Raw genomic sequence first — 20877 nt, 5'->3', positions numbered from 1 at the left:
AGGACAACACAATGGGAGCGAAACACCGTGAAGTTAGGCATAGAAGAAACAGAAGTGCCACTGGGAGCGATGCTGGGGAAGGCGCCGCCTACAAGTGGCAGACCTTCCCCTGATTCAGAAGCCTGTGACCTGAAGAGCTACGATGTTGAGGTTGTGTGGTGAAGGGAAAACAGAGGCTGCAGAGGACAGCCGTGAAAAGTGTGGAGGCAACAGGTGCTGAAAAAAATCTAGTGTGCAGGGTAAGAGACTGGCGAAGAAGGGGCAACATCCGAAAGTGCAGAGTTCCTTCACATTGGGAAGAAAGAAGTGATCTGATAGGCTGTTGGCCAGGAGGCAGCATGTTCCATCTACAAGGGGAGGCCCCAAGCCAGGGTCTAGAGTAGAACCAGGAAATATAAATATATTACATTACACAAACTGGGGGCAAGTGGGCAGAGGAATGGTGGCAAGGACAAACAGCCAGGGAGAACCAAACATTTCATGCGTTTGGTCTGAGGCAGGACTCAAAACACACCCAAGATACAGTAGTGACGTCTCCACACTGTTGTCTCTAGGTGGGATGACAGAATGACAACTGTTGCCAAATCACAAGCTGAATCTTAAGAGGGGAAAACTAACCTGTTCCTGGGTGGAGATGTAATCATCAATGAATGGAACACCTTCGTTGGGTCCTTGCCCCCTTACACAGGTAATACGAGCAACAGACATCTGACTAGGTTTTATTGTAGACTTTGTACCATCACTTCGTAGCTCAGCTTCCTCCTGTTAAAAAAAAAAAAAAATAAAAAAATACCAGACATCAAAATCTGTTGGAATAGTCCATAAATTAGTACAGAGATGAGTTCTATAATTGTGTAGAATATTCTGTAAAGAAGGGAATTTTGTTTAATTACCGTAAATTCCTTTACTTCTGGCTCCTATTGGGAGACCCAGACAATTAGGTGTATAGCTTCTGCCTCCGGAGGCCACACAAAGTATTACACTTTAAAAAGTGTAACCCCTCCCCTCTGCCTATACACCCTCCCGTGGATCACGGGCTCCTCAGTTTTGGTGCAAAAGCAGGAAGGAGAAGACTTATGAATTGGTCTAGGGTAAATTCAATCCGAAGGATGTTCGGAGAACTGAACCATGAACCAAAAGAATTCAACATGAACAACATGTGTACACAAAAGAACAACCAGCCCGAAGGGAAACAGGGGCGGGTGCTAGGCCTCCCAATAGGAGCTAGAAGAAAAGGAATTTACGGTAAGTAAACAAAATTCCCTTTGTCGCTCCATTGGGAGACCCAGACAATTGGGACGTCCAAAAGCGGTCCCTGGGTGGGTAAAAGAATACCTCAATAAGAAGAGCCGAAACGGCCCTCCTCTTACAGGTGGGCAACCGCCGCCTGAAGGACTCGCCTACCTAGACTGGCATCTGCCGAAGCATAGGTATGCACTTTATAGTGTTTCGTGAAAGTGTGCAGACTAGACCACGTCGCTGCCCGACACCTGCTGAGCCGTAGCCCGATGCCGCAATGCCCAGGACGCACCCACGGCTCTAGTAGAATGGGCTTTCAGCCCTGAAGGAAGCGGAAGCCCAGAAGAGCGGTAGGCTTCGAGAATCGGTTCCTTGATCCACCGAGCCAAGGTTGACTTGGAAGCCTGAGAACCCTTACGCTGGCCAGCGACAAGGACAAAGAGCGCATCAGAACGGTGCAGTGGCGCCGTGCGAGACACGTAGAGCCGGAGTGCTCTCACCAGATCCAAAGAGTGCAAATCCTTTTCACATTGGTGAATTGGATTAGGGCAAAATGAAGGTAAGGAGATATCCTGATTGAGATGAAAAGGGCATACCACCTTAGGGAGAAATTCCGGAACCGGACGCAGAACCACCTTATCCTGGTGAAACACCAGGAAGGGGGCTTTGCATGATAGCGCTGCAAGCTCAGACACTCTCCGGAGTGATGTAATTGCCACTAGAAAGGCCACCTTTTGCGAAAGACGTGATAAAGAGACATCACGCAGCGGCTCGAAAGGTGGTTTCTGAAGAGCCGTTAGCACCCTGTTAAGATCCCAGGGTTCCAGCGGACGCTTGTAAGGTGGGACTATGTGGAAAACTCCCTGCAGGAACGTGCGGACCTGCGGAAGCCTGGCTAGACGCTTTTGAAAAAATACGGAGAGCGCCGACACTTGACCCTTGAGAGAGCCGAGTGACAACCCCTTGACCATTCCGGATTGGAGGAATGAAAGAAAAGTGGGTAAGGCAAACGGCCATGGAGAGAAACAGTTATCAGAGCACCAGGATAAGAAGAAGATTTGCCAAGACCTGTAATAGATCTTGGCGGACGTTGGGTTCCTGGCCTGTCTCATGGTGGCAATGACATCCTGAGATAACCCTGAAGACGCTAGGAGCCAGGACTCAATGGCCACACAGTCAGGTTGAGGGCCACAGAATTCAGATGGAAAAATGGCCCTTGTGACAGCAAGTCTGGGCGGTCTGGAAGCGCCCACGGCTGACCCACCGTGAGATGCCACAGATCCGGGTACCACGACCGCCTCGGCCAGTCTGGAGCGACGAGAATGGCGCGACGGCAGTCGGACCTGATCTTGCGTAACACTCTGGGCAGCATCGCCAGAGGAGGAAACACAAGGCAGTCGAAACTGCGACCAGTCCTGAACTAACGCGTCCGCCGCCAGAGCTCTGTGATCCTGAGACCGTGCCATGAATGCCGGGACTTTGTTGTTGTGCCGTGACGCCATGAGATCGACGTCTGGCGTTCCCCAGCGGCGACAGATCTCTCGAAACACTACTGGGTGCAGAGACCATTCCCCCGCATCCATGCCCTGACGACTGAGAAAATCTGCTTCCCAGTTTTCTACGCCCGGGATGTGAACTACGGAGATGGTGGAGGCTGTGGCTTCCACCCACTGCAGAATCTGCCGGACTTCCTGGAAGGCTTGACAACTGCGAGTGCCGCCTTGGTGGTTGATGTATGCAACGGCAGTGGCGTTGTCCGACTGGATACGGATCTGCCTGCCCTCCAGCCACCGCTGGAAAGCCAATAGGGCTAGATACACTGCCCTTATTTCCAGAACATTGATCTGAAGGGAGGACTCTACCGGAGTCCAGGTTCCCTGAGCCCTGTGGTGGAGAAAAACCGCTCCCCACCCTGACAGGCTCGCGTCCGTGGTGACCACAGCCCAGGTTGGGGGTAGGAAGGATTTTCCCTGCGATAGAGAATTGGGAAGGAGCCACCACTGAAGTGATGTCTTGGTTGCAAGGGAAAGACGTTCCTGTCGAGGGAAGCAGACCTCCTGTCCCATTTGCAGAGAATGTCCCATTGGAGCTGCCGTAGATGGAGGCAGTGCCGTTCGCGCAATTCCATCGCTGCCACCATCTTCCCCAGGAAGTGCATGAGGCGCCTTAAGGGGTGTGACTGATTCCGAAGAAGTGATTGCACCCCTGCCTGCAGAGAAAGCTGTTTGTCTCGCGGTAGCTTGACTACCGCTGACTGTGTATGAAACTCCATCCCGAGGTAAGTCAGTGATTGGGTCGGTGTCAACTTGGATTTCGGGAAGTTGATGATCCACCCGAACTGCTGGAGAGTCGTCAGAGCGACTGTAAGGCTGTGTTGACACGCCACCCGAGAAGGGGCCCTGACTAGGAGATCGTCTAGGTAGGGAATCACCGAGTGGCCCTGAGAGTGTAGGACCGCCACGACGGATGCCATGACTTTGGTGAAAACCCGTGGGGCTGTCGCCAGGCCAAAAGGCAATGCCACGAACTGAAGGTGTTCGTCCCTGATGGCGAAACGCAAGAAGCGCTGATGCTCGGGTGCGATCGGCACGTGGAGATAAGCATCCTTGATGTCGATCGATGCTAGGAAGTCTCCTTGTGACATCGAGGCGATGACCGAGCGGAGAGATTCCATCCGCAACAGTCTGGTCCTCACGTGTCTGTTGAGCAGTTTGAGGTCCAGAACGGGACGGAATGATCCGTCTTTTGGCACCACGAACAAGTTGGAGTAAAAGCCGCGACCACGTTCCTGAAGGGGAACGGGGGTCACAACTCCTGTCTTCAGAGCGTCCACAGCCTGATAGGTGCGTCGGCCTGAGCGGGGGGCGGAGAGGTTCTGAAGAAACGAGTCGCAGGACGGGAGCTGAACTCTATCCTGTAACCGTGAGACAGAATGTCTCTCACCCATCGGTCTTGAACATGTGGCCACCAGGCGTCGCAAAAGCGGGAGAGCCTGCCACCGACCGAGGATGCGGTTAGTGGATGCCGAGAGTCATGAGGAGGCCGCCTTGGAGGCAGTGCCTCCTGCGGCCTTTTGGGGGCGTGACTTGGACCGCCACGCATAGGAGTTCCTCTGGCCTTTCTCCTGCCTGCTGGACGAAGAGGATTGGGGCTTGGCGGAGGGACGAAAGGACCGAAACCTTGATTGTATTTTCCGTTGAGGTCTCTTAGGTCTGGACTGGGGTAAGGAGGAGTCCTTTCCCTTGGATTCCTTAATAATCTCATCCAATCGTTCGCCAAACAAGCGTTCGCCAGCAGACGGCAAACCGGTTAAGAACCTCTTGGAGGCCGAGTCTGCCTTCCATTCGCGCAGCCACATGGCCCTGCGGACTGCCACAGAGTTAGCGGATGCCACAGCTGTACGGCTAGCCGAGTCTAGGACTGCGTTCATGGCGTAGGAAGAAAAAGCTGACGCTTGAGAAGTCAAAGACGCAACTTGGAGCAGAATTACGTGTGACAGCATTAATCTCAGCCAGACAAGCCGAGATAGCTTGGAGTGCCCACACGGCTGCAAAGGCCGGGGCAAAAGACGCGCCCGTGGCCTCAGATGGACTTCACCAGGAGCTCTGCCTGTCAGTGGCGTCCTTTAGCGATGAGCCATCTGCCACCGATACCACAAATCTAGCCGCCAATCTAGAGACTGGAGGATCCACCTTGGGACATTGAGCCCACCCCTTAACGACTTCAGCGGGGAAGGGGTAACACGTGTCAGTGAGGCGCTTAGTAAAGCGCTTGTCCGGAACCGCTCTGGGTTTCTGGACAGCGTCTCTTAAGTTAGAGTGTTCGAAGAACACACTAAGTGTACGTTTGGGGAACCGAAACTGGTGTTTCTCCTGCTGAGACGCCGACTCCTCCACAGTAGGAGGTGGGGGAGAGAGATCCAACACCTGGTTGATGGACGAGATAAGATCATTCACTAATGCGTCCCCCTCAGGTGTATCGAGGTTAAGGGCGACGTCAGGGTCAGAACCCTGAGCTGCGACGTCCGCCTCGTCCTCCAGAGAGTCCTCAAGCTGGGAACCCGAGCAGCGTGAAGAAGTCGGGGAAGATTCCCAGCGAGCCCGCTTAGCCTGTCTAGGACTGTGGTCCTGGCAGGAGTCCTCCGCGTGGGACCTAGGGCCCAACCTGGGAGCGCGCTGCAGCTCGGACCGAGAGGGGCCTGGAGGTGACGATCCAACAGAGGCCGGGGCCTGTGTAAGGACCGGTCTGGACTGCAAAGCTTCTAGCAGCTTGGCAGACCATTTGTCCATAGACTGAGCCATGGATTGTGAAAGTGACTCAGAGTTTCTCAGCAAAAGAGGAGAACTCTGTCCCTGCCGCCTGGACAGGGGGAGCAGGGGGGTCTACATGAGCCGAGGGGTCCACTAGTGACCGAGGCTCCGGCTGAGCAAGTGAAACAGGGGTCGAGCATTGCTCACAGTGAGGGTAGGTGGAACCCGCAGGTAACATAGCCCCACAAGAGGTACAGGTTGCAAAGAAGGGAATTTTGTTTACTTACCGTAAATTCCTTTTCTTCTAGCTCCAATTGGGAGACCCAGACAAACGGGTGTATAGGCTATGCCTCCGGAGGCCGCACAAAGTATTACACTAAAAGTGTAAAGCCTCTCCCCTTCTGCCTATACACCCCCCGTGCTCCCACGGGCTCCTCAGTTTTGGTGCAAAAGCAAGAAGGAGGAAAAAATTATAAACTGGTTTAAAGTAAATTCAATCCGAAGGAATATCGGAGAACTGAAACCATTCAACATGAACAACATGTTTACACAAAAAAACAGGGGCGGGTGCTGGGTCTCCCAATTGGAGCTAGAAGAAAAGGAATTTACGGTAAGTAAACAAAATTCCCTTCTTTGTCGCTCCATTGGGAGACCCAGACAAATGGGACGTCCAAAAGCAGTCCCTGGGTGGGTAAAATAATACCTCGTAATAGAGCCGTAAAACGGCCCCTTCCTACAGGTGGGCAACCACCGCCTGAAAGACTCGTCTACCTAGGCTGGCATCCGCCGAAGCATAGGTATGCACCTGATAGTGTTTCGTGAAAGTGTGCAGGCTCGACCAGGTAGCCGCCTGACACACCTGCTGAGCCGTAGCCTGGTGCCTCAAAGCCCAGGACGCACCCACGGCTCTGGTAGAATGGGCCTTCAGCCCTGAGGGAACCGGAAGCCCAACAGAACGGTAAGCTTCGAGAATTGGTTCCTTGATCCACCGAGCCAGGGTTGATTTGGAAGCCTCTGACCCTTTACGCTGGCCAGCGACAAGGACAAAGAGTGCATCCGAGCGGCGCAGGGGCGCCATACGAGAAATGTAGAATCTGAGTGCTCTCACCAGATCTAACAAGTGCAAATCCTTTTCACATTGGTGAACTGGATGAGGACAAAAAGAGGGTAAGGAGATATCCTGATTGAGATGAAAGGGGGATACCACCTTAGGGAGAAATTCCGGAACCGGACGCAGAACCACCTTGTCCTGGTGAAAGACCAGGAAAGGGGCTTTGCACGACAACGCTGCTAGCTCAGACACTCTCCGAAGTGAATGCTACTAGGAAAACCACTTTCTGCGAAAGGCGTGAGAGAGAAATATCTCTCATTGGCTCGAATGGTGGTTTCTGAAGAACCATCAGCACCCTGTTCAGATCCCAGGGTTCTAACGGACGCTTGTAAGGAGGGACGATGTGACAAACCCCCTGCAGGAACGTGCGTACCTGTGGAAGACTGGCTAGGCGCTTCTGGAAAAACACAGAGAGCGCTGAGACTTGTCCCTTAAGGGAGCCGAGCGACAAACCCTTTTCCAGTCCAGATTGAAGGAAGGACAGAAAAGTGGGCAAGGCAAATGGCCAGGGAGAAAAACCCTGAGCAGAGCACCACGACAGGAAACTTTTCCACATCCTGTGATAAATCTTGGCGGACGTTGGTTTCCTAGCCTGTCTCATAGTGGCAATGACCTCTTGAGATAATCCTGAAGACGCTAGGATCCAGGACTCAATGGCCACACAGTCAGGTTGAGGGCCGCAGAATTCAGATGGAAAAACGGCCCTTGAGACAGCAAGTCTGGTCGGTCTGGTAGTGCCCACGGTTGGCCGACCGTGAGATGCCACAGATCCGGGTACCACGACCTCCTCGGCCAGTCTGGAGCGACGAGGATGACGCGGCTGCAGTCGGCCCTGATCTTGCGTAACACTCTGGGCAACAGTGCCAGCGGAGGAAACACATAAGGGAGCTGAAAGTGCGACCAATCCTGAACTAAGGCGTCTGCCGCCAGAGCTCTGGGATCTTGAGACCGTGCCATGAACGTCGGTACCTTGTTGTTGTGCCGGGACGCCATTAGGTCGACGTCCGGCATGCCCCAACGGCAACATATCTCCTGAAACACGTCCGGGTGAAGGGACCATTCCCCTGCGGCCATGCCCTGGCGACTGAGAAAGTCTGCTTCCCAGTTTTCTACGCCCGGGATGTGAACTGCGGATATGGTGGAGGCTGTGGCTTCCACCCACAGTAGAATCCGCCGGACTTCCTGGAAGGCTTGGCGACTGCGTGTCCCGCCTTGGTGGTTGATGTATGCCACCGCTGTGGAGTTGTCCGACTGAATTCGGATCTGCTTGCCTTCCAGCCACTGCTGGAACGCTTTTAGGGCCAGATACACTGCCCTGATCTCCAGAACATTGATCTGAAGCGAGGACTCTTGCTGAGTCCACGTACCCTGAGCCCTGTGGTGGAGAAAAACTGCTCCCCACCCTGACAGACTCGCGTCCGTCGTGACCACCGCCCAGGATGGGGGTAGGAAGGATTTCCCCTTCGATAAAGAAGTGGGAAGAAGCCACCACCGAAGGGAAGCTTTGGTTGCCTGAGAGAGGGAGACGTTCCTGTCGAGGGACGTCGGTTTCCTGTCCCATTTGCGTAGGATGTCCCATTGAAGAGGACGCAGGTGAAACTGCGCGAAAGGGACTGCCTCCATTGCTGCCACCATCTTCCCCAGGAAGTGCATGAGGCGCCTCAAGGGGTGTGACTGACCTTGAAGGAGAGATTGCACCCCCGTCTGTAGTGAACGCTGCTTGTTCAGCGGAAGCTTCACTATCGCTGAGAGGGTATGAAACTCCATGCCAAGATATGTCAGCGATTGGGCCGGTGTCAGATTTGACTTTGGAAAATTGATGATCCACCCGAAACTCTGGAGAGTCTCCAGAGTAGCGTCGAGGCTGTGCTGGCATGCCTCTTGGGAGGGAGCCTTGACCAGCAGATCATCTAAGTAAGGGATCACCGAGTGACCCTGGCAGTGGAGGACCGCGACTACTGTAGCCATGACCTTGGTGAAAACCCGGGGGGCTGTCGCCAGGCCGAACGGCAGTGCCACGAACTGGAGGTGTTCGTCTCCTATGGCGAAGCGCAGGAAGCGCTGATGCTCTGGAGCAATCGGAACGTGAAGATAAGCATCTTTGATATCGATCGATGCAAGGAAATCTCCTTGGGACATTGAGGCGATGACGGAGCGGAGGGATTCCATCCGGAACCGCCTGGTCTTTACGTGTTTGTTGAGCAGTTTTAGGTCCAGGACAGGACGGAAAGACCCGTCCTTCTTTGGAACCACAAACAGGTTGGAGTAAAAACCGTGACCCTGTTGCTGAAGAGGCACAGGGATCACCACTCCTTCTACCTTCAGAGTGTCCAACGCCTGCAGAAGAGCATCGGCTCTCTCGGGAGGCGGAGATGTTCTGAAGAATCGAGTCGGAGGACGAGAGCTGAACTCTATCCTGTAACCGTGAGACAGAATGTCTCTCACCCATCGGTCTTTTACCTGTGGCAGCCAGGTGTCGCAAAAGCGGGAGAGCCTGCCACCGACCGAGGATGCGGTGTGAGGAGGCCGAAAGTCATGAGGAAGCCGCCTTGGTAGCGGCACCTCCGGCGGTCTTTTTAGGGCGTGACTTAGACCGCCATGAATCGGAGTTCCTCTGATCCTTCTGAGGCCCTTTGGACGAGGAGAATTGGGCTCTGCCCGTACCCCGAAAGGACCGAAACCTCGACTGTCCCCTCCTCTGTTCGGGTAATTTTGGTTTGGCCTGGGGTAAGGAAGTTTCCTTTCCCTTGGACTGTTTTATGATTTCATCCAATCTCTCACCAAACAAACGGTCGCCAGAAAATGGCAAACCGGTTAAGCACTTTTTGGCAATAGAATCTGCCTTCCATTCCCGTAGCCACAAGGCCCTGCGTAATGCCACCGAATTGTCGGCTGCAACCGCCGTACGGCTCGCAGAGTCCAGGATAGCATTAATAGCGTAGGACGCAAATGCCGACGTTTGAGAGGTTATGGAAGCCACTTGCGGCGCAGACGTACGTGTGAGTGCGTCAATTTGCGCTTGACCCGCTGAGATAGCTTGGAGTGCCCATACTGCTGCGAACGCTGGAGCGAAAGACGCGCCGATAGCCTCATAGATGGATTTCAACCAGAGCTCCATCTGTCTGGCAGTGGCATCCTTGAGTGAAGCCCCATCTTCAACTGCAACTATGGATCTAGCCGCCAGTCTGGAGATTGGAGGATCCACCTTGGGACACTGAGTCCAGCCCTTGACCACGTCAGGGGGGAAGGGATAACGTGTATCCTTAAGGCGCTTGGAAAAACGCTTATCTGGACAAACTGTTTCTGGACTGCGTCTCTGAAGTCGGAGTGATCCAGAAACATACTCGCTGTACGCTTGGGGAACCTGAAACGGAACTTCTCCTGCTGAGAAGCTGACTCCTCTGCTGGAGGAGCTGAGGGAGAAATATCCAACATCTTATTTATGGACGCAATAAGATCATTCACTATGGCGTCCCCATCAGGAGTATCAAGGTTGAGAGCGGCCTCAGGATCAGAATCCTGATAAGCTACCTCCGCTTCATCATACAGAGAGTCATCCCTCTGAGACCCTGAACAATGTGATGAGGTCGAGGGGATTTCCAAGCGAGCTCGCTTAGGCGGTCTGGGACTGCGGTCCGTGTCAGAGACCTCACCCTGGGATCTATGAGACACCCCGGGGAGACATTGTCGTTCCAACTGAGGGGGACTAGGGGGCAGTGATTCCACAGTGCCCATGGTCTGAGATACCGGTCTGGACTGCAAAGCTTCTAGTATTTTAGCCATAGTCTCAGAAAGTCTGTCAGTAAAAACTGCAAACTCCGTCCCCGTCACCTGGACAGTGTTAGCTGGTTGTTCCCCCTGGGCCCCCCTTAGCAGAGGCTCCGGCTGAGTAAGTGCCACAGAGGCCGAACAGTGCATACAATGAGGGTCAGTGGAACCTGCCGGTAGCGAGGTTGTACATGCGGCGCAGGCAGCATAGTAAGCCTGTGTTTTGGCACCCCTGCTTCTTGTGGGCGCCATATTGTTGTCTCCTTTGAGCAACACAACAGGGTATATAGCCAGAAATCAACTGTGCACCATACAGTTTAAAGTATAGCCTGTAAACATATAAACTATAATCACACTTCTGCACAAGTGGGGCCAGCACCTCAGGTGCTGCTTACCGCCCGCTTAAAGCGGTTGTGTGGCCACCAGAATCCCTGCCTGGGTCCCCCAGAGTTTCTCCCCTCTGCAGCGTCCTAGGAGCTGACAGGAATGGCTGCCGGCGTCCTGAGGAGAGAAGGGAGTCGTGGGCGTGACCCAGAAAGTGCGGGAGCTGGTGCCTCACTGTGCACAGTGAGGGGGGTGGAGTATGCAAAACATGCTCCAGCCCTCAGTGCTGCCGTGCTGTACAGCGTCCTGCCCTTCCCCTGACTGGCAGGGCTGGGGGCGGGAAGAGAAAGAGACTAGGCCCAAAAGCCGGGGACTCGAGTTATAAGCGCGGCCGCCGTAAAAGCGCGGCCGGCACAGAGTCCCCGGCGCACTAACAGTCCCAGCCGCGCCTCATTAAAAACAATGGCAGCGGCGGTCAGCGCGGTAGTCCCCATACACAAACACACTCAGCGACGCTGCAGTGTATAATGGCACAAACGCGGTCAGCGCCGCGGTCCCCGGTGCACTAGCACACCCAGCAATGCTGGAGTGTTGCTGTGCGCGGTCCCCACGGGGACACAGAGTACCTTAAAGTAGCAGGGCCATGTCCCTGAACGATACCCGGCTCCTATCCAGCAGGCTCCTCAGGAGTTGTGGATGAAGCACGGTCTCAGTGCCTGGAGACCGATAAGATCCCACTTCACCCAGAGCCCTAAGGGGGATGGGGAAGGAAAACAGCATGTGGGCTCCAGCCTCCGTACCCGCAATGGATACCTCAACCTTAACAACACCGCCGACAAGAGTGGGGTGAGAAGGGAGCATGCTGGGGGCCCTATATGGGCCCACTTTTCTTCCATCCGACATAGTCAGCAGCTGCTGCTGACCAATCTGTGGAGCTGTGCGTGCATGTCTGCCTCCTTCGCACAAAGCAAAAAAAACTGAGGAGCCCGTGGGAGCACGGGGGGTGTATAGGCAGAAGGGGAGGGGCTTTACACTTTTAGTGTAATACTTTGTGTGGCCTCCGGAGGCATAGCTATACACCCGTTTGTCTGGGTCTCCCAATGGAGCGACAAAGAAAAACCCCTGTGCCTTAACAGCTTTGCTCCTTGTGGACGACATGCTGTTGTCTCCTAGGAGAATGATCACTGAGGGTATATGGGCAAAAACAGGGTATACAGCCCGACCGAACAGAAATATATATATATAAATACGCATCTATTCCGGCACTCTAGGGGGGGGGACCAGCACCGGGTGACCGGTGTGGCTTACCAACCGCTAACAAGTGGTGGAGTGTGCCTCCAGATTCCCAGCCTTAGGTCCCCCGGAGCTGCAGAGCTGTTCCTGAGAATCCTCCACCGGCAGAATGCCCAAAAAATGGCTGCCGGAGATCTCAGGGGAGGAGTGGAGCCGTGGGCGGCGCCAGGAAAGTGCGGGAATCTGGGGTCCCCACAGTGATCAGTGAGGGGGGAGGAAACATGCAGGATGCTCCAGCCCTCACATCAGACGTCAGGTCGGCAGTCCCGCCCTTACCCCTGACAGGCAGGCCCGGGGGCAGGATTTTTGCGACTAGGCCGCGATGAAGCCGGGGACTAAATTTGAGACCGCGCCCGACAAGCAGGCACGGTCGGCGTGGAAGTCCGCCGGTCCTCTCAATGCAGCAGCTGCCGCAGCGTCCGGGAAGAAGGTGCGCTCCTGCACGTTCCCCAATGGGGACAGAGTACCTTAGAGTTGCAGGGCCCGGTCCCTGAGGTTGAATAGACTCCGGTCCGGCAGATTCCCACAGGGGCTGCAGAGGGAGCACGGTCCCAGCAACTGGATGACCGTCCAGGATCCCACTTCTCCCAGAGCCGCTAAGGGACGGTGAAGGAGACGGCATGAGGCTCCGGCCTTTGTACCCGCAATGGGTACCTCAACAACACCGCCGACGTAGTGGCGTGAGAAGGGAACATGCCGGGGGCCCCGTGGGGGCCCTCTTCTTCCAACCGACATAACTAATATGAGAAGGCATGAGTGGATGTGTGCCTCCTTCCACACAAAGCATAAAACTGAGGAGCCCGTGATCCACGAGAGGGTGTATAGGCAGAGGGGAGGGGTTACACTTTTTAAAGTGTAATACTTTGTGTGGCCTCCGGAGGCAGAAGCTATACACCCAATTGTCTGGGTCTCCCAATGGAGCGACAAAGAAAAGAAATAATTTGCATTAAAAATATGACACTAGCTCAGGCTACATGGTAACATTAGATATAACCTATATAAAAGAAAGTACTGAACCCAAAAAGATAACCCATATAAAGAGTACTGAACTCAAAGAGATAAGTGAAAAACAACTTTTATTCAAAAATAAAAATGTTAAAGAGATCACAAACCAGATCCAGCAGGTTGAACATATTTAATACTAGAGCGAGAGAGGGGGGGGTGGGGGACAAAAAAAAAACAAAAACGCAAGCATAGCAAAAAATTAATCATACAAATTATATATAGGACCTCACAAAACTTGTAATAAAGAACTGCAGACGGGTAAGATGTACAATATTGAAAATATCTACAAGATGGTAAGGATAAAAAAAAAAAAGTGCAAAGTACATGACATTTACGTATGTAATGGACAGCTTGCAATCAGGAAAAAAAAAAAAAAAAAAAAAGGGCGCATGATCTAAGAGATTTTGACCACAAGACAAATTGCGTAATCATCATGTTTGTAAATCTGTTACTCACATTTCCATGCAGTATTTTGATCAGAATAGTCAAACTCAAGAACCCATGTGCACAAAAGAGGTTTGACCAAGTGATAAAGTATTACTGTATTTAAATGTGACAAAAAAAAAATAAAATATGATAAAAAAGGAGAAACAAGCAGCCTGTGTGAGGTTGATATGACATGGAACATAGGCCCTTAAGCATTGAAGTACAACCTGCATCGGCTAGCACCCCGACAGGAGTCTTGCATTAGTGCTTTTTATGCAAGGTGGGGGGCTGGGGGAGAAAAGTATATCGTGGGTGCTAGCCAATCCAGGTTGTACTTAAACGCTTTAGGGACTTTGTTCAATGCCCTAAGGACGTCTCACATGTTGCTTTGGGTGTTTCTCCTTTGACCAATATCTTCATTTTCATATACTGTAATACATTAATACTTAATCATCTTTTGTGCAGGTGTCTTGAGTTTGCTGTCTGACCACTATCATTGTACATCTTCATGTTACTAGCATTTCCATGCAGTATTTTGTTCAAACATTGAAAACCTCATATCATGCATGTCGCACTTTTTCCTGATCAGACAGTACCTTTTTGGGGGTCTTGTTAGGCTATGTCCCCTAGGGGAAAGTGTCCTGCCGATCTATCCACAGGAGATCCCAGAAAACCGCAGCACAACTTTGTTTACATGCTGCAGTTTTATTGCGGAATGTCCTGCGGATATGGTGCGGGCATTCTGCATTGAGGATACAGTACCATGGCTTCGGCACTGCATCCTCAAAGCAGAACAAGTGCTGAGTGATGGGGGAGTTCATACTTACCTCCATCACGCAGCACTTCACTTTCCGGCCGTGTGTCAGTGTCAATTTGCAGGGGAAGGTGGGCTGTCACATGACCAGAGCTCGTGCAGGCCCCATCCACCTCCTTCCTAATCCTGGCTCCACCGTGCTCCTCTGCATTGGAGGAAGTGACTCGTATCTATCAAGGCAGGCAAGTATGGGATCGTGCGGAAAAATCCGCAGGACTAATTGACATGCTGCAGATTTTTCCCGCAGGTAAATCCGCATTATTTCCGCTGCGGAAAAGATGCAGCATGGGCACAGCAGTTCCAAAATGCCATAGAAATGGCTTGGGACTCGCTGTACTGCGGATTTTTTAAAAATCCGCGCAATTTCCGCTAAAAAAATTCCAGGATTTTCCGCAGCGTGGGCAGTCTCAGCCCTACATCATTTTTGTATTCATACTTACATCTCCTGCACTTTTCTTTGAATCAGTCTTACCTTCTTGTAGACATTTTCAATATTGTACATCCTGTTTACTTCCAGTTCTCAAGTCTTGTGTGGGCCCTATATATAATTTGTATGATGATTTTTTTGCATACGTTTGCAATTTTTTGCTATGCTTGGTACATAAGTGTATTTTTTTTTTTTTTTTTTAATATTGTTAAACCTTCTGGTTTGCGTGACCTAATATTCATTGTTTTATGTATTTTTTAATACAAGTTCTTTTGGGTTCAGTAGTCTTTAGGTTAGATTTCAGTCTGAGTAGAACCATTTATATATTAGAAGTAGCAGTTATCGGTTTTCTCACATTGTAACATTAACTTCAAAGAAAGACGTACATATATTACAGAGGGTATCTGCTAGAACATTGATAACCTATCCTTAGGCTAGGTCATCAATGTCTGTTTGGTGGGGGAAGAGCCCCTTTGGCACCCCCATTAATGAGTTCTGGCTGATAACAGGAACAGCTGATCGGTTACTAAAAGCAATAGGGTGTGAAAGTGCAGTACCTAGGCAGCCACTGTACGGTTGAGGGAGCTGCATTGTGCAGCTCCATAACCGATCAAACACTGATTAACCATCCCAAGAATAGCTCAACAATGTTAAAGTAGTGGCCAACCTCTAAGGGTACGTGCCCACGATCAGTGCTTGCAGCGTTTTAGATGCAGATTCAGGTGTATCCAAAATGCTGCTGTGTACAGTACAAGCATAGTGGATGGGATTTCTAGAAATCCCATGCCCACTGTGCTTGTTTATTTCAGGCAGCAAACACAGACATGTGGAGACCGCAGCGCACTGAACCTTGATAGTTTGTACAAGCAGCTGCGGTCTCCTGCAGAGGAGACTTGCGGCGCCGCAGATCAGAAGTCGCTGCGTCCTGGACGCAGCAAGTCCTGATTTTGGGCACATACCCCGTGTGTGTCTGGAGTGTGGACCCTTCATAACAGCAATACACACTGAGAAAAGTCACACAATGTTATCTGTTGCAGTGAGATGTAATTACAGTACATCAGTGTAGTGTTCTATCAATTAGCGCATTACCTGATTTAAGGTAACAAACTCTGCATCCAGCCCCACCAGTTCTCCTGCCTGGGGCATTTCATTCAGCAATAACGGGATGAAGGTGGCATGACACTTCCTTTGTTTCCTTGCCAGAGAAGCTTCTGCCAGTAGTACACTAGCTTCAATTGGATTCTTAACTGCAAGAAATATTATTAACCAGTCATTGCTAAAAAGTAAAGAATAGTGAAGTTAATGAAAAGACAAGATTGAGATCTTACTACTCAAGTTGAATTTTGTGTTCAGGTTCCTCTTGGTATAGAACAGTATTGCAGGTACTTTCCAATTCATGTCAAACTGTACAGCTTCACACTGAACATAAGAAATGTGGTAAGTTTTACCTCTTTCTACTGAAAAAAAACCAAAAAAAAGTCGCAATTCTGGAATTTTAAGTTCACCTTACCTTATCCACAGGTTCAATGAGGAAATCATTGAATAGATACCACTGTTGATGCGTTACCCCCTGAGCAAAATAGTTAAAAATAAAATAAATAATAATTAAATCCTATGCAATTCTATGTACATAACCAACTTCAGTTCCTACACCTGGAAAGTCCATGTGCACAGAGCCAATGCTGAAGAACGCAATCGTTACACTTCCATATTGTCTAGCCTTGTTCAACAGGAGAACACCATACGAATTCTAATCAGTGTGCCTCCACTTAACGCAAAAGTCAGATGGGGCAAGAGATTTTGGTATCTCCTTACGATGCCATGGACATGTCCTTGAGCAAAAACCACCACTAATCTTAAAGTTTTTCCTTCTAAGACGCACCTCTTTTCTTTGGTGATAGGTCTCTCCCACTTTTATGTGGGCTACTAAGCTGCCACCTGTTCGGGGATCCAATATGTGATTGACTGTCGCCATAAGGTCATACATGTTTGTTGCTTCATCTGCATTATCTTCTGACTGAAGAGTCTTAAAAAAAAAAAAAAAAAAAAAAAAAAAAAAAAACACACACAACAACAACAACTCCTGGTTACATTTATGCAAGCAATATTAAAAAACCAAAAAAAATAAAGTTAACTATGTTAGTGGTCATACCTCCTCAGTCTCTGAACAATTTAGAACCTGCAACTCCTTATTTTTAGAAAGTTTCATCTTTAGGGAATATGGGACCCACACATTACGAAGTTCCTCCACTGAAGGTATTAGGGATGGCCCTTCAGAGTTAAGATCATTCCTGTCGGTCAAACAAAAACTTGTGTTCATTCACCCAATTATACCTCTAGTGAACAGAAGAAAACAAAATTGAAGCACCAACTTGGTTTTATTTTTAAAGTGTATTAGATATATTTCTGATTCAGATAAGAAAAAAAAAAAAAAATAAATAAATGCAGGATCAATCCATTCTCCAGTTTATTCAGCATCAAGTATGAGCAGCACAAATACATGGTTATAGATATTTGCATGCAATCTGACAAATTAGGAATAATCCAGCATGCAAGTAAAGATCCACTGCTGGCGGTTCACTTTCCAATTGCTGATCAATGACAGCCCAGACACGCTTGATGGGAAACAAGTCCAGAGACGCTGCAGGCCACTGTAGCACATACAGGCTGTTCACAGTAACACAAGCATGCAATCTGGCATCATGTTTTAAAACGTTTCCTGGGGTACTTTGGCATTGTGGGCAACACCATGAAGAGGAGTCCATGAGAAAACAGTTTGGTGTGGAGAAAGACAAAATTGTGACTCATTGCTGAAGGGCAAAGACCTCCATTACAGTCTCAATTTCATTCTTGCTCTGCAACAGTAAAAACCCTTGAAATGTTGAGTGAGGTCAATGAAAGACCTGCAGCTGAACATAACTTCTATCCAAATGTTGTGGAAATGCCATTTGGTTTGTAGAGACACTGTTGGACGTCACATTCCAAGCTGTTAAATCTGAATTTACAGTACAGCAGGCATTAGTTCTCACCATTCTACAAATCGAAAGATCACAGTGACCATACCATCAAGAGACCTTCATGAGAGGTTGCCACCAATCCTACTCCCAGGATTATGCTATGGATGGCACACTGTATGGCAGCCAGACCTGTCCAGTGTTCATTGCAGGTAGACAGCTTGGCGTTCCATTAGTGAAATGGCCATTCCACATAAAATCACACCAAAGTGTTCGAAGAACAGGTTTTTTTTTTTGGTTTGGTTTTTTTTTTTTTTAAAACATTGCCAAGTCGCATGTTGCTCATGCCACTAAAGGCTCAGAGAGACACACACACACACCCACCCATTTTCGGGATTGTGTGTGTGATAGGCATCGCAGGTAAGTTGCTGGTGAGATGTCACACAGTCAGATCTTACCAGCGATGCAGGAACAAAACAGGTCGCGACCTGTATAACGATTGCAGTAACTGTGACCCTGTCACAGTGTCAAACACAGCGATGTGTCCTGCCCAGAAGGACATTGCCTTTGAAGAAAATGGCCTGGACCATTCTGCAACGACTAGCGATCTCACAGCAGGGGCCTGATCGCTGGTGTCACATAACGAGATCGCCAACAGGATCGCTACTGCATCACAGAAACCGTGACTCACCTGCGATCTCGTGTGACCGTACCTTAAGCCACCTGTGTTGACTAAACATACTAGCATAGAACAATACCATGGTAATTATTAACAAAAGGCGATTGTTTCCACATGCTGACTTGCTTAAATATGTTAACATGTGCAGCCCTTTGTCCCAGAAATTGATCATGGCCCATGTTCTATGGTTCTGAAGTAATATGATCAGTGTCCTAAGAAAAGGTTGATGAAATGTAGCTCTAAGTCTTCTATAATTTTGATCTCATCGTGAATTGTGTCCTGACCATACAGTCTCTGAATTAATTGAGAACAGCATTTTGAGCAATGAGACTCATGGGGTTACATTTTTTTTTTTTTTTAATTTTTTAAAATGGTGCTTTTACAACTAACCATGTCTTTTCAAAACCATAAGTAGGTTGTGATCAGGTCTGGGGCAGGTCAAACTGTTAGCTGTTTTGTTTTTTTTTTTTGTTTTTTTTAAATGCCGACTTAAAACTTAAATTGATTCTAGTGCAGTGAAAGTATTCATACTACGTGAACGTTTCTACATTTTGTCAGGTTACACTCGTAAACAAATGTTATTGGTATTTGTGATAAGCCAAACACCAAGTAGCTAGTGTGAAATGCAAACAACATTCTACATAGTTACAAAACAATTAAAAATATAAAATTTGGAAATTGTGATGTGCATATTCAGCAACTTGAGTCAATAGTTTGTAGGACCACCTTTCAGACACCTCCATCTAATCTCATGGAGCCAGAGATTAGCAAACATTTCAGCTTCTAGATGTGCAAAGCTGGGTTCACATAGCGACAGCGACGTCGCTGTTACGTCACCATTTTTCGTGACGCAACAGCGACCTTGTAAGTCGCTGTTATGATCGCTGCTTAGCTGTGAAACACAGCAGACAGCAGCGATCATAACGACACGAGTCGCTGTGCTACATGTGCAGAAAGCAGGGAGCCGCACACACTGCTTAGCGCTGGCTCCCTGCACTCCTAGCTACAGTACACATCGGGTTAATTACCCGATGTGTACTGCAGCTACATGCACAGAGCAGGGAGCTGGCACTGACAGCAAGAGCGGCGGACGATGGTAATGAAGGTAAATATTGGGTTACCAGGGAAAGGTCTTCCCTTTGTTACCCGATGTTTACCGTGGTTATAGCTTACCGCAGGCTGCCAGACGCCGGCTCCTGCTCCCTTCATTTCGTCGCTCTCTCGCTGTCACACACAGCGATGTGTGCGTCACAGCGGGAGAGCGACGACCAAAACAATGAAGCTGGACATTCAGCAACGACCGGCGACCTCACAGCAGGGGCCAGGTTGTTGCTGGATGTCACACCGCGACGGGACGTCGCTGCAACGTCACAGAAAATGGTGACGTAGCAGCGACGTAGTCGTGGTCGCTGTGTGTGACACCACCCTAAAAGTGGTATAAACATACCCCAAAAGACTTCCAGCAGTAATTGCAAACAAAGGTGGTCCTACAAAGTATAGACTCAAGGACTGAATACAAAATCCACATCACAATCCATCCCGTGATTTCTATAATTACACACCTTTCCTGGTGTTGTAATTTCAGTGTTGAGAAGTGATGTAGTCAGGAGTGTTAAAATATTTAGCAGATTTTCTAATTATAGAAGTTGTATTAAGCCTCAGACATTTGCAAGGAATGCTATACGAGTGATACAATCTCTATGGATTCACAGAAGTAACAACTCAATATTAGAGACATGCATCTTCTCCCTCAGTTATTTGCTATACATTTTATGGAGCATAAAATCAATTTGAAAGATTGGTGGCAAATACAGTCAAGCTTTGTTAATCACAGATACAGTTTAGAACTAATCCAAATTTGATCACTTATGTGTAAATTAAGGAATTCCCTGCCCCAAATGTTTGCATCAGTTATTCAGTCAAAACTGTGCAACCAAATGGGACAGATTTCTGCCCATAATAAATGTTTGCTTACCAGCCATCTTTGATACTTTCATTGGGTTTGGGGTAATTTAGTTCCACTTTTCGCAGGGCCTTTTTAAAAGCATACTGCAAAACAAAAAAAAAAAAAAAAAAGAAAAAAAGAAGAATTTTGTTTACTTACCGTAAATTCTCTCTTATAGTTCCGTCTTGGGAGACCCAGACGTTGGGTGTTTAGCTTCTGCCTCCGGAGGACACACAAAGTACTGCACCTAAAAGTGTAGCTCCTCCCTCTGAGCTTATACACCCCCTGGTGAGCCAGTCCCAGCCAGTTTAGTGCAAAAGCTGAAGGAGAATAGCCACCCACAAGTAGAACAGAGCAAGAGCCGGAACAACCGGAGACTCAGTCCACGACAACAGCCGATGATAACACGCGGAACAAGGAAATTGCCAACAGGCAACAGGGAGGGTGCTGGGTCTCCAAAAGACGGAACTATAAGAAAAAGAATTTACGGTAAACAAAATTCTCTTTTTCTTTATCGTTCCTTTGGGAGACCCAGACCTTGGGACGTTCTAAAGCAGTCCCTGGGTGGGAATAAACAGAAAAACTAAGAAGTAGGCAGAACCTAACTTCACAAATGGGCGACAGCTGCCTGAAGGATGCATC

At 49.4% G+C, this 20877-nt stretch overlaps 1 protein-coding gene across 3 annotated transcripts in view; it reads right to left on the bottom strand.

Annotated features, from left to right (window-relative positions):
• Nucleotides 1-20877, bottom strand: part of PAN2 (poly(A) specific ribonuclease subunit PAN2) — a 152239-nt gene that overhangs the window by 11472 nt on the left and 119890 nt on the right. For all 3 annotated transcript variants that reach the window (XM_075336998.1, XM_075336999.1, XM_075337000.1), the window contains 7 exons: nt 20266-20339; nt 16810-16948; nt 16540-16683; nt 16168-16227; nt 15986-16076; nt 15747-15904; nt 619-762 (listed from right to left, as the gene is read on the bottom strand). In XM_075336998.1, coding sequence (XP_075193113.1) covers nt 619-762; nt 15747-15904; nt 15986-16076; nt 16168-16227; nt 16540-16683; nt 16810-16948; nt 20266-20339 — 810 coding nt within the window. The remainder of the gene's footprint in view (nt 1-618; nt 763-15746; nt 15905-15985; nt 16077-16167; nt 16228-16539; nt 16684-16809; nt 16949-20265; nt 20340-20877) is intronic.

The sequence above is a fragment of the Anomaloglossus baeobatrachus genome, chromosome 2 (assembly GCF_048569485.1).
Source record: "Anomaloglossus baeobatrachus isolate aAnoBae1 chromosome 2, aAnoBae1.hap1, whole genome shotgun sequence".
NCBI lineage: Eukaryota > Metazoa > Chordata > Amphibia > Anura > Aromobatidae > Anomaloglossus > Anomaloglossus baeobatrachus.
The sequence above is the reverse complement of the archived record's forward strand: the minus strand, read 5'-3'. Positions and strand labels throughout refer to the sequence as shown.